The 15,497-nt window shown below is 39.9% G+C and overlaps 1 protein-coding gene across 1 annotated transcript in view; it reads left to right on the top strand.

Annotated features, from left to right (window-relative positions):
* Positions 1-15,497, top strand: part of LOC144784639 (macrophage mannose receptor 1-like) — a 949,320-nt gene that overhangs the window by 677,692 nt on the left and 256,131 nt on the right. The window contains exon 21 of the mRNA XM_078663568.1: positions 862-976. Within this exon, the coding sequence (XP_078519694.1) occupies positions 862-976 (115 nt within the window). The remainder of the gene's footprint in view (positions 1-861; positions 977-15,497) is intronic.

Raw genomic sequence — 15,497 nt, 5'->3', positions numbered from 1 at the left:
CTTCTGCACAACAGGAGAGCTGTAAATACTGCACCCACCTCTCCCTTCACCAGCTCCTCCACTGCCACTTTCATCACGGACCAAGACCAGAAAAATACCCCAGTCCATTTACCACTTTCTCCAAGCAGATGTTTAATGAAGTTAATTTGTGTCCTGGTATTTTCCCCAGAATGGAAAAAAGCATAGCTGTGGATCATGGATAATATAATCCCTAGGTTTATCTGACTGGATTTTGTCTGGAATCAGAATCTATCCCTTTTTATCCCACAGCTAAATCCAGTTATCTAGTAATGGAGATATGAGTGTTGTAAGTTCTTCTGAAGGTTCTTTGATGATTTCTCTGAATAGTACAGGACACTCCCATCACTATTAAGGTTGCTTAGGCTACTCTGAAGTTTTGCTTTTGGGCCTTTTGTACCCTGGCTAACGTTTGCCAGAATTGCCTAACGTTCAAAGTTCAATGAACCCTAAATTGGATAAACATGAGAGGGATTCTTGGTTTGCCTCAGTTCATATATTTAGAGGCAGCTACAGAGGTAAGTCTCAAATATACTACACGGGAAAAATAAGCGATAGGGAGACAAGCAGAGCGAAATAACAACCAAACAAATTAAAAAAAAGCAAAAAAACTAGTCAGTCTAGTAAAATCAATGCAGTGATGCAGATAAGGATAAACAAATGTAGGAATAATAAAAATCTTACTTTGTTTCTTCATGTAATTCTAAATTAATCCTAACTGGGTAGGCATTCAATTTGAAATAAAATGTTTTTTCACAATGAGTAAAAAGGAGCACTGTTAGGAAATAGTCGTATTTATTAAAAATAAACGTAGTGACCTCCCCTATCAATTGATTTCCACAGTGTTATAAAATATTTGGCAGTGAAGAAAATGAAAGACGTGCATGGGAGTCTGCAAGACAAGAATGTATTAAACTTGGTGGAAACCTTGCAACCGTAAACAATCAAGATACACAAGGTAAGTTATTCCAGAATTAGTATTAACATGTCTTTCATACCTCATACGTTTGCCTTCTCCCTTCCTTTGCCTACATCATCTTTCATCGGGTTGTAAATATGAGTCAGTAGGCAAAATGAAATAAACTGCTTGAATATTTCTGGGCCATGCACTGTTAACCTCCCCATTAACAGTTGTAATATTCAGTCAACCATAAAACCTTAACTTTCAAGAGCCTAATAAGTCTCAAAAGGATTTCGCAAACTCCTCACAACCATACTTACAAGCAACTTATTTTGCCCTGGATACTGATAGCGCGGACTGGGCCATAAAAAGTCCTAATATATCAGCAATTTACCATAATTAGGGTTAAGCCATGTTTTACGTGCTAAATCCTTCTTCTTAATCTTCTCAGTGTTGGTCCTTGGAATCTTGTTTTAGGAGTCAAGGAGCACAACTGACATCTCAATCTTACATTTCATTAACAGTTTAAGATTAGTCAATGATGAGAATTGCATTGTATTTGCAAAGCTTTATTTCTCATTAAGAGATTTCTTTCCTTTTATGTTTCTCTTTATTTCAGTCAGTCCATAAATCAAATAGGTTTACAGAACTCTCATATAAGAAAAATGGTGAGAATAAAGCATCTATATAAATTGCATTAATTGTGTTCCACAAAGAAATAAGTATACTACGGATCAGGGCCAGAACTTTAGATTCCAAGAACTCATGAAGAGTTCTAATTCAAAGAAAAGAGAGAAATCCCAGGAGCATAAAGTTCAAAGCCAAATTGATGTAGCAGAACTCCCCATAAACAGTTGTTCATTAGACTCAGCCGAGTCTCAATAAATCCATTTAGATGAGCATACAGTTACAGTAGAAATCTATCAAGCCAAATATCAAAGTAAGGCAGAGAGAGAAAACAGTAGCCGCGGTAGCCACAACCGTCAAGTGTTTTGGGAAATCCTTCAAAGAATCATACACCACTACCTAGGAACAAGCACTAATATAAAAGTCAAGAACACATGTCGAAAACATTGTAACAGGCTCCTTCCTTCCTTCATGGGCCAATAGGGTAGCCAAGTTCCTTGGTAGACAGGTTCAGCTCCTACGTTCTCACAGCTATACATGTGGCTTATACTTTTTATTACAAGATTAGCTACAGACATTCTTAAGTAGTTAGATTTCAGACACATCAGGTTTACTTCCCATCGGCCTTAAACACCAATTGACTTTCTACAAGTCAACTTGTTTCACTGTGAGAGTAATAAACTACTAGCTAAAAGGCAAAATCACTATTAGGTAATGCCTTCTTCCGAATACCAATCAAAAAGCATTGTTTAAAAAGCACAAGTGATTCTATTCAAATGTTATATGAAACACAAGAAATTTTGAAGTTCTTGAAATTCAAGGATAAAATGTTGCTTTGAAAGGTATGCATTTGGTAAACTGGAATATTCAGCAGTATGACACCATTTCTAAGCAACTAATTTTTAAGGTCAAGCTTCTAATTCACGTTATGCACATTGCAGCAATATTAAAGTTATGTCTAGTTAAAGAAAGTTTGCTTCATAGCCTTTCTATTGCCTGCGCAGATTTTTATGAATGCCTGATGTGAATCAGCACATCTCAAATGTGTGTCAGTTTAATGTTAAGCATACACTCTTCATTTTACATTTAGCTTCCTAAATTAAACAATTTTTCTTTTTAATTAATGGACTCTATTATTAATATACTTTTTACATCTCTCCTGTGGAGTTTTAAGCGGTAGTTCATTTTTGCAAGACTACGTATGTTTTTTCACTAGGGCTAGTAACTTAAAAACATATGGGCCGGTTCACAAAGGTCCTCCGCACTTGTGGTGAAGGGCCCACAGTCGTGGTGGAGGACCCACACTCGTGGTGGTGTTCCACAATGGCTAACTGCAGAACAAAGGTCCCACCACAATTGCGGGGCTGCCACCACAAGTGTGGAGGGCTTTTGTAAATTGGGCCCTTCATGTGTTGTAAGACACTGTGCTCATTTGTTTTCTTGATCTGCTTGCTTTTAATTTAAGAACAGAATTCATCTACTACTTCATTGACAAGTTGTCATGAAAAGCCTTAATTTTACGGACTATTTTGTCAAAAAACCTCAGATTATCTTGCGCACTCACTGTTCCATACTTTCTTATGTAATAGTTTGAAATGCTTCCCGTCCATAGTCAGATACCTCATGAAGGGCTGACTCCTAAAGAGGGTTTGCTATAACTACTACTATCTGTATCACTTATTTCTAAGAGTTTGTATCATACACTTTTGCACAACAATGTTGCTTGTAGGCATTGGTGGATTCAGCTCTAAATAAACCTCATCTTTAATTAGAGCCGAATGCTGCAATGCTCGCTTCATGGCCCACATTGAGCTGAAAAGCAGCAGTCATAAAGAAATGCAAAGTAAACAAGCAGTAAACATTGATCCTCTCCCTCCCCTTTCAGCTACACTGTACAGGTTTAAAAATGTCCTATGTACAAATTAGATTTATTATGAAACTACCCTATTTGTATTTTTTCAAACATGGTTTGCAGAACCATATGCAGTACTTTCACCTACAATGTTTTTAATGGTAAAATAACTTAAATAGTTTTGGTTCACATCTTGACCTCTGACTGCAATGTTCCATTGATTCAGTTCACATCCTCAGAATGTTTGGGAATGGTGGGTTGAGTAGCATAGACAATACAAAGATCACTGTCCTGTTTTATGGCCTCTGATCCACTTGTCCCCTCAATTTACTGCCCATCAGAAATCGTATGCCCCAAAAGTATGACTTTCACTATGATGCATTTTAGTTTAGTCTTACATTTGTTCTTAGATCTTAAGATCACCTAGCCCTTGTGCATGTTGTTTCAAAGCCATTGAAAAGAATTACCATCACTACTAATCATGGTGTAGCTACATTTTCACCGTGTTTTCCTAGATTGTGCTCGTGTTAGAACCCACTGTTTTTTGCTATCGCGTAACCAGCTCTTGGTACAGTTGATCCACTTGGAGCTCACACCATAGACATGGTGGTGTTTGGTATGCACACAAACTCATTTCTTCTATAAAACCATTTTGACCACACTAATTACTTACTCTTAATTTAGGCCCCTGGTCACGTAGCGATACTATGATATAATGAGATAAATCTAGTAGTAATACTGCAAATTTTTTTTGCAAACTTCCATATATTTTGTCAGTTAATTTTTTCATTTTTCTTATATGCTCTGCTTTGTTGGTCATTGCACAACAAAGACATTTTGTTTATTAATTAACCCATCATGGATGTCGCAAATATTAACCTCGTCTCCTAATATATTAGTATTGTCCTTGCATTCACTTTTATTAAATGGCTCCATTGCACATCAGTGTTTGTTATTTTCTGAATGCTACAACAGACTATTAAACTCTTCAAGCTCTCTTATGGGGTAGTTTAGTTTCATGGGGAAATATTACATGAATATAGAGGAAAATACCCAAGCTAAATTTCCTCAACCAAGTGGAGAACCAGTCCCTTTTCTGAATCAGTCCATACTCTCCCTTCTGCATGAATCTTCAATGTGCATCTTGACCCAGGAGTTCTGTGATGTAGGAAAAAGGAGACTTGCAAATCAAGGTTTGGTATTTTTAGACCTGTTAAGGGCAAAGGGTCAGATACCCTGATTGCCTCATCTCTCAACTTACATTGTATCCTCCTCCAACTCAATTCACCATCCCACCTTGTGAGAGAATAGTACTTCTAGAGTAGATGCCTTTTGCTGTGCAGTTTGCTGGAGATCATTTTCTGCCTTTTGAAAACAAGACTTCTCTTTGAGCGCAGATCATGACTTTGTGACTCTTGTAGACTATGACTTTTTGCACAATCACTTTGCAGCTCCTAGATTGCTGATCCCCCTGACCACAGAGATCACAAACTGCACCACCTCACCCCACCACCAATTTTGGGCTAATGTGAGTTGCAGTATGCCACTGTATCTGAGAACTGTGGCTGCCTGTATCACTGATGATCAAAGACTATATTTTGCCTGCTCTGATCCTGAGGCACACTCCTCGATTTTACAGCCACCAGAGAGACTTCAAATGTGTGCTTGCTTGAGTCCCATACCATCAAATGGACTGTGTTATTTGTGCCAGTATTTTCTGGGGGCAAGATCTCCACAGATTTTAGGGCACAAGGACTCTCTGGCTGAGAGCACATCGGCGCCCCTCCCATCTTAGCAACCTGAGCCTGGACTGAGCGGCCATGGTCTCTCTTGAGTGGGGATCCAACATTTTGAAAGTACGATACCAGTTACTATTAATCTCCTGCTAGCTGAGGTCCTTGAGTATTAGTTTTCTGAAGTGAGTTCAGGACTGTGCAAGTCAGTCTCAGATTGGATAACTACACTGTCTCTCTTTCGGTGACTGTTTACAAGAATGCACTTGTACCTCAGGGTACATCTACACAAAAAGTGCTCCCAGAGGAACCATTTAAATTTGCATTCAAAACGTGTTACTGCTTTAATCAAATTATAAAGTCTTTTGGAGTCAAAGACATGAATGAGAGTTATCTCAGAAACATTTCTCATTATTGCCCTTTAAAATACAGTGGGCCCTATTCACAAAAGTACATTTACATGTGTAAATTTACTCACATGCAGATCTATTGCTACACTTTATTGTACCTTTAACTTATTTTGCTAGTCACCATTACGAAGTGTAACGTTATTCTAAAGTGTAGACTTACTTGTCTTCACCCCTGCAATTCAGGGGGTGAAGCCTCTGACAACAGGATTCACTAGTGCAACGTTATTACTAATAACGCAGAGACCATAGCCACTGAGGTGGAAATCTTCCTTGGGAATGACTGGGGAAAATGTAAAAGCTTTATTCCCTTTTGAAAATATTTAAAATATCTTATATACAATAATAATGTAAAATACTTTCAGGCCTATGTCAAATCTAGGACTAATACAATTAAATGTTACAGGACTAACTTAAAATGCTATTGAATCTTTAATGTATTTTAATTATTTTAATTCATTAATAAGAATTGTTTGTTAAAGAATAGTTTTGAAAATCCCCACCTACTGTAAAATTATTCTTTTTATTTCATATGATTTACAAATTAAGGAAGTTTATGTACATCAGTAATTTATATTGTTTATATTTTTTCATTAAAATGTAAGTTAATATTTTTGAATTGCAACTAAGCTTCTTTTTAAATTATATAATATTATAATCATGAATTGCATACAAATGTTTAACATTAAGCAAAAGATATATATACAGAGTAATATGGTTTTCTATGGGAGTGTAGAGCTAGAAAAGATAGGAGAAGCATAGGTCTCCGCAAGTATTTTGCAAATACTGTTTTGTGATACATGAGTAGTACTATTAAAAGTTTTATGAAAATACCTCAGTATTTTTTATATGGATGTACATTTACAAAGACAGATTGGGGACAGAAGCTACCACATATAGGCCATCATGGAACCTCACAAAAAATGGCCACACATACAGTGCAGAAAATCATATGCCGTATTTTCTGGCATATAAGGCGACTGGGCGTATAAGACGACCCCCTACTTTTCCTTTAAAATATAGGGTTTGGGCTATATTCGCTTGCTCATTAAATGACCCCGACGTATAAGACGACACAGACTTTTGAAAAGATTTTCAAGGGTTAATAAGTCGTCTTACACGCCAGAAAATACGGTATGTAGAATTGCTGGTGAGAGAAATTAATATGTGTCTTTAAATAGTACAGATTCATTCAATAATAAAATATATATGTTTGTTTGGTATTCAGTACCAGTTATTACATCTATGTTTTGGTCTCTAGGTACCCAATACACATATTAATTTCTTTAGGATGAAATAGCATTCAGTGGAGTAAAATAGGCCCCCTCAGCGCCTGCGGTGTGGTGGGGGGAGCCAAGCTCCACCTTACCAGAGAGATCCTGATTAAATCCAGAGGGGGAGACCTTCATGTAGCTTGCAGGGGGCCCCCTCAAGTTTTGATACACCAGATAGCATTTCCTGTTGACAAACATCCTACAACCAATTAATTCAGTCATTGTTGTCAATACTGAATAAATGGTATCCACCTCAAAGTGAAAAAAAATATTTTTCCATAATACTGCTACATGCTTCAGTTGTGTTCACCTTATTGACCTTATGACCAAATCATGTTTAAACCAGTAAAAAATTTAATTAAGCCAAGGTATTCTTAAAAAGTTCTCAGTTTTGAGACAGTCCCATATTATTGTTTGGGTGAACATTGTCTCCTCTTTCGACCATATAGATTTCCATAATAGGAGAGGGCGTAATGAAGCCAAGTCTGAAATATATTTAATGCCCACTTCACGATGAATAAGTTCCGTGGAGGCCGTTGGTGGGACACACAACAAGCGTTTTAAAAAGGAATTTTCAGTTTGTTGTAATAGATTACCTTGGCAAAGTCCCCAAACACCTGCGCCGTAAAGTGCAGCAGTAACACATCTTACCTCATAGATTGTCATCATATCTTTGATACGTCGGTTGCCCAGTTTAGCAGCAAAACTAAAAATGCCATTAATATTTCTCATCAACTTAGAACAGGCATTTTCCTGTTCCTGTGCCCATGACCTGTTCCCCGCAAATGTAATACCCAAATAGCAGAATGTTTTAACTGTAGAACCTTCTATATAATAAGATCTAGAAGTTATTGGGTTCTTGCCGCAAGCCATAACGAAAGTTTTAGTTTTATTGATTAAAAGCTTTCTTTTAGCAATAAAAACAGTAACATTATCAATAAGACGCTGTAACCCAATGGTGGTGCGAAAAAGTAAAACCGCGTCATCAGCGTACAAGAGGATTGGAATGGGATTCCCATCCACCCTCGGTGCATCCGACTCAAATAATTTCAGGGCTGCATCTACATCAGTGATAAACAATAAAAAAAGTAGTGGAGCTAACACGCTCCACTACTAAAAAAATACATTTAAAAAAAATTGAGTGAGCATGATGAGAGTGTGTATTAGCAAGAGTGAGTTACAGTAAGTGTAACTGTAAGTAAGAATGAATGAGTCAAAGTGATAATAATTGAGAATGAGTGAGTAAAATTAAGAATGAGTGTGAGAGAGAAATTAAAAGAAAGCGAGTTTGACTGTCTATGAATGAGAATAAGTGAGACAGTGAGAGAGAATAAGTGAAAATGAGTGTTAAAGAGTGACAGCAAATGTTAGTATAAGTGAGAAAATATGTGTGAGAGTAAGAGTGAGTGAGGATGAGTGTGTGAGAGTAAGAGTGAGTGCAAGAGAGTGAGTACAATTAAGTGAGGATAAATGAGTTAGAGTCAGTGTGACCCGATAAAAATGAGTGTAAGTGATTGTAATGAGTGAGAGTAAGAATGTTACCTTATGACTGCGAATCTGCTGTTTGCCCTGGCATGCTGAAGATAATTCTTGATTTATAGAAGCACCAAAGACTAAATGCTGGTTCGGGCATACTGGAAGAAATGTTGAGCATGAACGCATTACATTCACCTGAGAGAAAATACTGGCACCGGAATCCTATAGGTAATACTTGGCATATGGGGCACTCAAACAAAGATCCTGGCACTTGCATTTTGTTGGTAATTCTTGGCATGGGGCAGACCATGGCCAAATGCTGGCACTGGCACATTTGGAGGTAATTCTTGCTATGATGGATGAGCCCATGTGATAAGGTGGAGGGGCAACCATGACAAAATGCAGACTCTAAGATACTAGAGGTAATGTTTGACGTAGGGTTCACCCATGGTATATCGACAGCACTAATGGCAAAATAGTGACACTTGCATATTGTACATAATATTTGGCTTAAGAGGGAACCCATATAATAAGGGGTGGGACACCCATGACAAACTGCTGAGTTTGTCACAATACAAGTACTTTTTGACATACGGAGCACCCACAGCACATTTTCATAGAATAGAGTGAGGCTTCAATGGCTTTGCTCACCATAAAAGGCCTCGAATGTTTAAGAAGTGACCTTTCGTTGACTATGACCTCTGCTAGGTTTATGTGAATATTGTGCTTTACATTGCACTATTTCACCCTATTTTTCAAACCTTTTCAAACGTTTTCAAGGGAAAATTTCCTGAACCTTCCCTAAAAGAGGTCAGGCTGAGTCGCTTCCCATGCATGCTACAATTCATGGCAAGTGTCGTGGCCCACCACTTTTAAAGATCACAAGCCACTCTGCACAAACAGAAAGTAACTGTCTTGATGAGCTCTGTTTACTTTCTGCAACTTCCACTTGGACCAGGCCATTACACTTGAACAAATTATTTCAGCTCTGCAATTCACACTCTTCTGATTAAATAACAAAATAAACTAAAACCTGACATATTTATGCCTTGTTACAGTAATGACATTACGTGAATATGATGGGTTTGAATTAAACCTTCACATATGTGCTTTGAATGAGTGACAGTGCCTTTAATATGCCATAAATCCGAATGTAATAACTATAAGGAATAATTTAAAGCCAATAACAAGTTCACATTCAACTTATGGATATATTAATATATGGAGACCGCAGACCTGGTGGGAGGGGGAGAACTCAAAGCCCCACGAGTCCTCCAGCAAAAGCCTCTGACACCTACATCTCATGCCTGGCTGTGCTCTATTTAAATCAGAAGGGAGTCCCACTGTGTGGGTTGGACCGCAGACCCTGTGAGGGGGGGGGGGGGTAGGGCTCAAAACCCCACGAGTCCCTGCGGCAAGAGCCACTGCTCCTATCCGCAAAACTATTAACTATGGGGAAACAAATAGGACCCAGAGTCACGCGCCCTTCTGTCACCATTGTCAGTATGCTGGAGAAGGTGGTTAATGTTGTAACCAATGAAATCGAACTCAGGGCGCGTAGATTATCTTTGGGATGTGAGGCGACACAGGCAGGTCCCAGTAGTGTTTCTGTGTTTGATGGTGGTGATTCCTTGCATATCGTGACTGATCCTTATCCTGTGACCCCTATTGGTGAGATTGAAAGCCATGGCTGCGGTCTTCTCATGAATCAACCCACCACGGCTGCCCCCCCTGTAACCGTGGCAGCAAAACACAAAAGGCCATCAGGAAAGCTTATTTTCCCTAAAAGGAAGCAGCCCCCACGGTCTGACGCACCACAAAGTGATTTAATCTCATGGATCTAGCCATCACTTAGCCCATAGCCAAACCCTTGAATAGCAATACTACTCAATCCTCTTACGCCCAGACTGAAGCTGCACCTGAGTCACTTGACATGGGGCAGTCTCTTATCGATAGTTTATGCTCCTGGGTTGGTGATTTAATAGACAATAAACTCAATCCTCTGGTCACCTGGATCACCCAGAGACTCTAATGGACAGGCTCTGTAAACTGGTAATGGCTGCCAATAACGATGCCAGACAGGAGGGGGCCATCATGTGACAAGTGTTTCAGCCCTAAACAGTCTAGTTAATGGGGATAAGTGTTTGCCAGATAGTCTTTCAACTGTATATCCCTCTAATAGATGTTCGCAATTGATTTATCGACAACCCTCGAAATGCAATGGTAACACATAACCCTATAAGTAATGATTGCTTGCACAGCTTAGCTGGGAATGGCCCTTTTGCTCCACCCAATGCAGAAACTATACCTAATTCTATATTTAATCATCCCCAAGAATTTCCTGGTAAGTGTAATAGTTTTACCCACTACCCCTCAAAGGGGACTAGCCTCAGAATCAATACGGACGTGCTGAGCTTACCTCCAGCTGCCTGCCGTTATGTCCTGGTGCTGGCAGTAGTGAGTGCCCCCATTTAAGTCACAGCAGAACTAGTCCTAGGGAGAGCTGTACAACAAAGGTGTTGACTGGTTATCTAAGAATGAACAGTTTAATATTTTTAATATGAATGAGATAATCATTGTTAGGAGAAAGGGGTGGGTTGGAGGTTCAGCTAAAACATTGAAGGAGATTGTTTCGTAATACACTTCCGCAGGCCCTCTGTGGCAAAGGTGGTATTAAGACAAGATTCATCTGCCCTTTGATACACCAAAATCTGGTCATTACCCCTAGGCTTATATATAAACCACCGTTAAGAGTTATTATGCCAGGACAATCTCTTTTAGCTGATCAGAACAAATATGCAGTGTTATCCGATCTCGAAGCCAGGACTGACTGACGCCATTAATAGTCGCCGGGGCTGATTCTTTACCTACACGCTTGTTGCATGCACCCCTGACGAATGTTGCAACTGACACAGAGGGGGCTGTGGCTTGTTATAACCAGGTCCTGAAAATACTCAGTTGGAACATGGCTGGTCTTCAATCAAAGATAGTACTAGCCGACCGGCTGCAGTTAATCAGGTAATATGATATTTTAAGTTTCTGGAAACTAGAGATATATACCTCGACGGATTTGAGTGTTATAATATTCTTTCACCATCACCCAGAATGGGACGGCCCTCTGGTGGTCTAGCCATATGGGTGAACATCGCAGCGGGGGTTGTGTTAAGGCTATACCATCCCATGACAATAACTTTCTGGTTATAAGTTTTAAAAGGGGTCCTATACTTCATTATTTTTTTCAGTAACGACTTCTATACAAAACCGAATATTAAATTCACTAGTTTCTTTGATTACATTACTGCTTTAAGGAATTTGAAGGACTTGGTTAATAATACAGTTGGTAATTGCTTGGGAGACGATTTTAATGCCAAACTGTCCCTCCAGGATTCTTTTTTGGGCGATCTCAGAAGTGCTAAAAACCTGCAACAGTGCTGCAGCACTGATGGATTATTTGACAATCTACAATTTGAGTAAAGTTACGGTAAAGTTTACAATAAGCAATAATCATGCCTCAGATTGATCTTATTGGATATGATACTGCCATGCCAAAAGAGTGTCCTCTGGAGTCTGAGAAACCACAAACAGGAGCAGAAGAACAAAAACTGGCCTGACTTGGATCAGTTAGGAAAGCCTCCGCAGTAACTCTGGCGTTGAAGCACACTAAAGAGGCACTCGGCCTCTTTAGTGGGGCCCAATGATGAAGCATGTCACCACTAGGTGGTGAGTGAAGGCTTTCCTAACTGATCCAAGTGAGGCCAGTTTTTGTTCTTCTGCTTCCGTTTGTGGTTTCTCAGACTCCAGAGGACACTCTTTTGTTGTTTCAACAGACTTAACCGGGGAATAAGAGTGGTCCATAACTCTCCCTATCTCTCTTTTTGTTGGCATATGATACTGCCACTGCACAAAGATGTACGGTTATGGACGTTGCTACTTTTAATAACAATTATATAATACAACCTACATTTAGAGGCAGGGTTTGAGCTGCAACAATCGATTATATCTTCATCTCTTCTAATCTAGAGGCTTTTTTATTGCATGGCAAAGTTGGTGCTACACACCACGGCGATCATAACACAATTGAAGTTGCACTTAAACTGTCCCAGAAAGCCCTAGTTTAAAATTGAGTGCTGTGCAAGGAATCTGGAACCTTCCGGTGACAATTAATGACTGGTGTTGTGAGGAGATGATCCTGCCCAATTATTTCATAAAGTGGTCAGGGAGAATCCAGCATTGTTTGAGGTTTGTCTGACAGTGCACTAACCCAATCCTGTTTGATTATTAAGACTGAATTAATGAAACCTGCCCGCTTAATTCCCCAAAGCCCTAGATGGTTCTACATGAATATTCAGTGGCAAACCGTCAGTTGCGACAGGCCCTTTCTGCCAAACCTAGGTGCCCACAAGCTGTTACTGCTTTAAGGAAAAATATAAGTTGGTCACCTCATTGAGGAAGGATGAGACATTCGTCCAACAATGGGATTTGCCTGCCAGCACTGCAAGCCAAAAGAATAGAAAACTTTTTGGGGCAGCCATAAAAGATATCCAAGCGATGGCCCAGATGTTAAAACCAATTAGTTGTAACATAACCAGGGAAGCATGGGAAGCATATTTTTCAGCAATATATGCATCTTCGCCTCACGATAATGAGATAACTCAGTTGCCCATTGTGATCGTGGGGTGATGGCGGGCCGGAATAACAGGCAAGGAGGCCGTATGTAGTGTGCAATGACGTTTGATTTATTTTAAGGTGCACTTTAGACTCCAGTGAAAATGAGGGGAAAACAAAGTCAAGGTCCCAACGGGTGGCGTTTCAGTCTTCTCCAACTTTGCATCGGGCCGTTGTATCTTTGGGGAGGTCTGGTCCTGGCGTAGTCCTCGGAGGTAAAAAAAGAACAAAAGAATGGGAGCCGTTTGTCCACCTGAACTTCCATAAGCGTAAACCGCAACCGACACCAGGTTAGGGTGAGGGGGTTGGAACCGACAGTGAGGAGGGTAAGGGAACGGGATATAGGCAAGGAAGGGCGAGAGAACAGATAAGAAGAGGTGTCCTGTGTGGGTCTGGTGAGGGGAAGGTTGTATCGATAACAGTGCTGTATACGGGTAGTGACCCCTAGTAGTGCTATACAATTATATACAGTGATTGTAGCCAGAGCCAACGGTGACGCTAAAGATATCTACAATGCACCTAATGTGCTACAGGGGCTGTTCTTGGGTTCGTATACTCACAGGCTCCGCCGCAACTCTCCAGTGAGTTGCGGCCACTCTCCAGCCACCTCCTGCGGACTCCACCAGTCTTCGCTCCACACGTCTTCTTCTTCGGGTGCCCTCTCTGGTTCGTCTTCGGTCCGAGTCTCCTGCCACGAGTTTGCTTCTCCGACCGCGTTCCTGTTACTGCTTCCTTCTTTTCCTGCCTCGGGGACTGGAGTCAGAGAGGGACTTCCGGGGTCACGGCACTGTGGTTCCGGTGGGAGATCATCGGTGATTGGCTCCTGGAAGAAAGGACAGAGGGGTGGGACCCTGGTTGCTAGGGTCGTTTCCAGGGACGCCTCTCGGCAGGCTTCCGGGACAGGACATCGTCCAAGGGGTTGCGGCTTCGGTGAGGTAGGGGCAGACGCCGCATCACATCCCCTTCCCCTAGCTGTCCTTCTTGTACGGGTCAGGGTAGTGGGGTGCCGGGAAAGATAATCGGCGTTCCCCTGTTATGTTCCCTTTCGGTGTATGGTTTTGAACCTATAGGGCTGCCAGGCTAGAAACCAGCGGAGGACCCGGTCGTTGTGTCCCTTGTTCCAGGCCATCCACTCCAAAGGGGCATGGTCCGTGTATAAGAGAATGTCCCAGCGTGCAAAATAACAACCATGGCACTTGAAATAAGGATTCTTTCCGATCAAATCAATAAATGTAAATAGGAAGTAGGAGGTCTGTACTCAAAATTTATTATTGACCTTATCTAAAAATAAAACTCATAAAACATACATAATTTCTATCAGTTTAGACAATATCAAATTATTCATAAAATACACAAAACATCATAAAATGCACAAAACATCATCAATATACAATAAAAAGTAATAACAAATCACAAATATTTTTAGAAAATATAATGATGATGCAACAAATTAAAAAAGGTGGCATAACAAATGGTTCTCTACGCGCGTTTCGGCGACCAGCGCCTTCTTCTGGAGTAGCCACGTATCACCTAAAGATCACAAAAAATGGATAAAAGAAAAACAATATTCAAATTGACATACTATAGTTACTAATATTCATTTCATAATCAATAAAACAATCAAGATTTAGTACAGTAAACCTATAAAATTGTAACAACATCTTCTTTACAAAGAAACAACAACGAGTTAGTATAACTCCGTGAAGCCACAATAAAGAGCATTCATCTTTTTATGTACATTTTTGTTTCAGACCTGGGGTGGGCGGGAGGAGGAAGGAAGGGGGAATGATAAAAGACCGCGAGCCAAGGGTTGACTTCATGATAAAAAGATACACTAAGTGTTGTTTATTTTAGTGACATCAGACCAGAACATTATTATTTAGGCACGGATGGTCTCCTATGTTAAAAAAGGAAAGGGGGAGGGTAAACAAAGGCTACTTACATAATTGGGTTGGTAAACAGCGAACTGATTTCTTAAGGCCTCAACATGAAGGCATGAAATTGTTCTAAAAGGTAACAAGTGATAACAGTAAATAATTGCTCTTATATTGAAGCGTTTATGTAGCTCAATGCTTGACGATATAGTACTTAGACGTTCTTGCTCAAATTCCGTTATAGCAGACAATCACACGAGTAGATTCTAATTTGATAATGTGTGAAGGGATAAAACACGATAGGCTGAAAGGTAAACGAATATTGATTACGTAACCCTTATTCCCTAGATGGAAAATAAGAGCATACAATGTAAAGATAAAAGATAGAAAAAACCACTTTGAATAACCTTAACCTACTTCGAAGCTGTATTATCTCAATGATGACAGAACAAGGAGATGGAGTTCTTACTTAAATAAAATTTTACTTTACATAGCAAAAGATAGAACCTTTGTGTATGTTAATACATATAGTACGCTACACTAATCGTTTACTAGTACCAGGTTGCCAGAATATAAGGCCTCTGGGAGATTGGTAACAGTGCCTTAAAGTGGAATGATATGTATCGGGATCTGAAAGATATATGTTCCAAAGCGTTACCTTTTGGAGGCA

The sequence above is a fragment of the Lissotriton helveticus genome, chromosome 10, assembly GCF_964261635.1.
Source record: "Lissotriton helveticus chromosome 10, aLisHel1.1, whole genome shotgun sequence".
Lineage (NCBI taxonomy): Eukaryota > Metazoa > Chordata > Amphibia > Caudata > Salamandridae > Lissotriton > Lissotriton helveticus.
The sequence above is the reverse complement of the archived record's forward strand: the minus strand, read 5'-3'. Positions and strand labels throughout refer to the sequence as shown.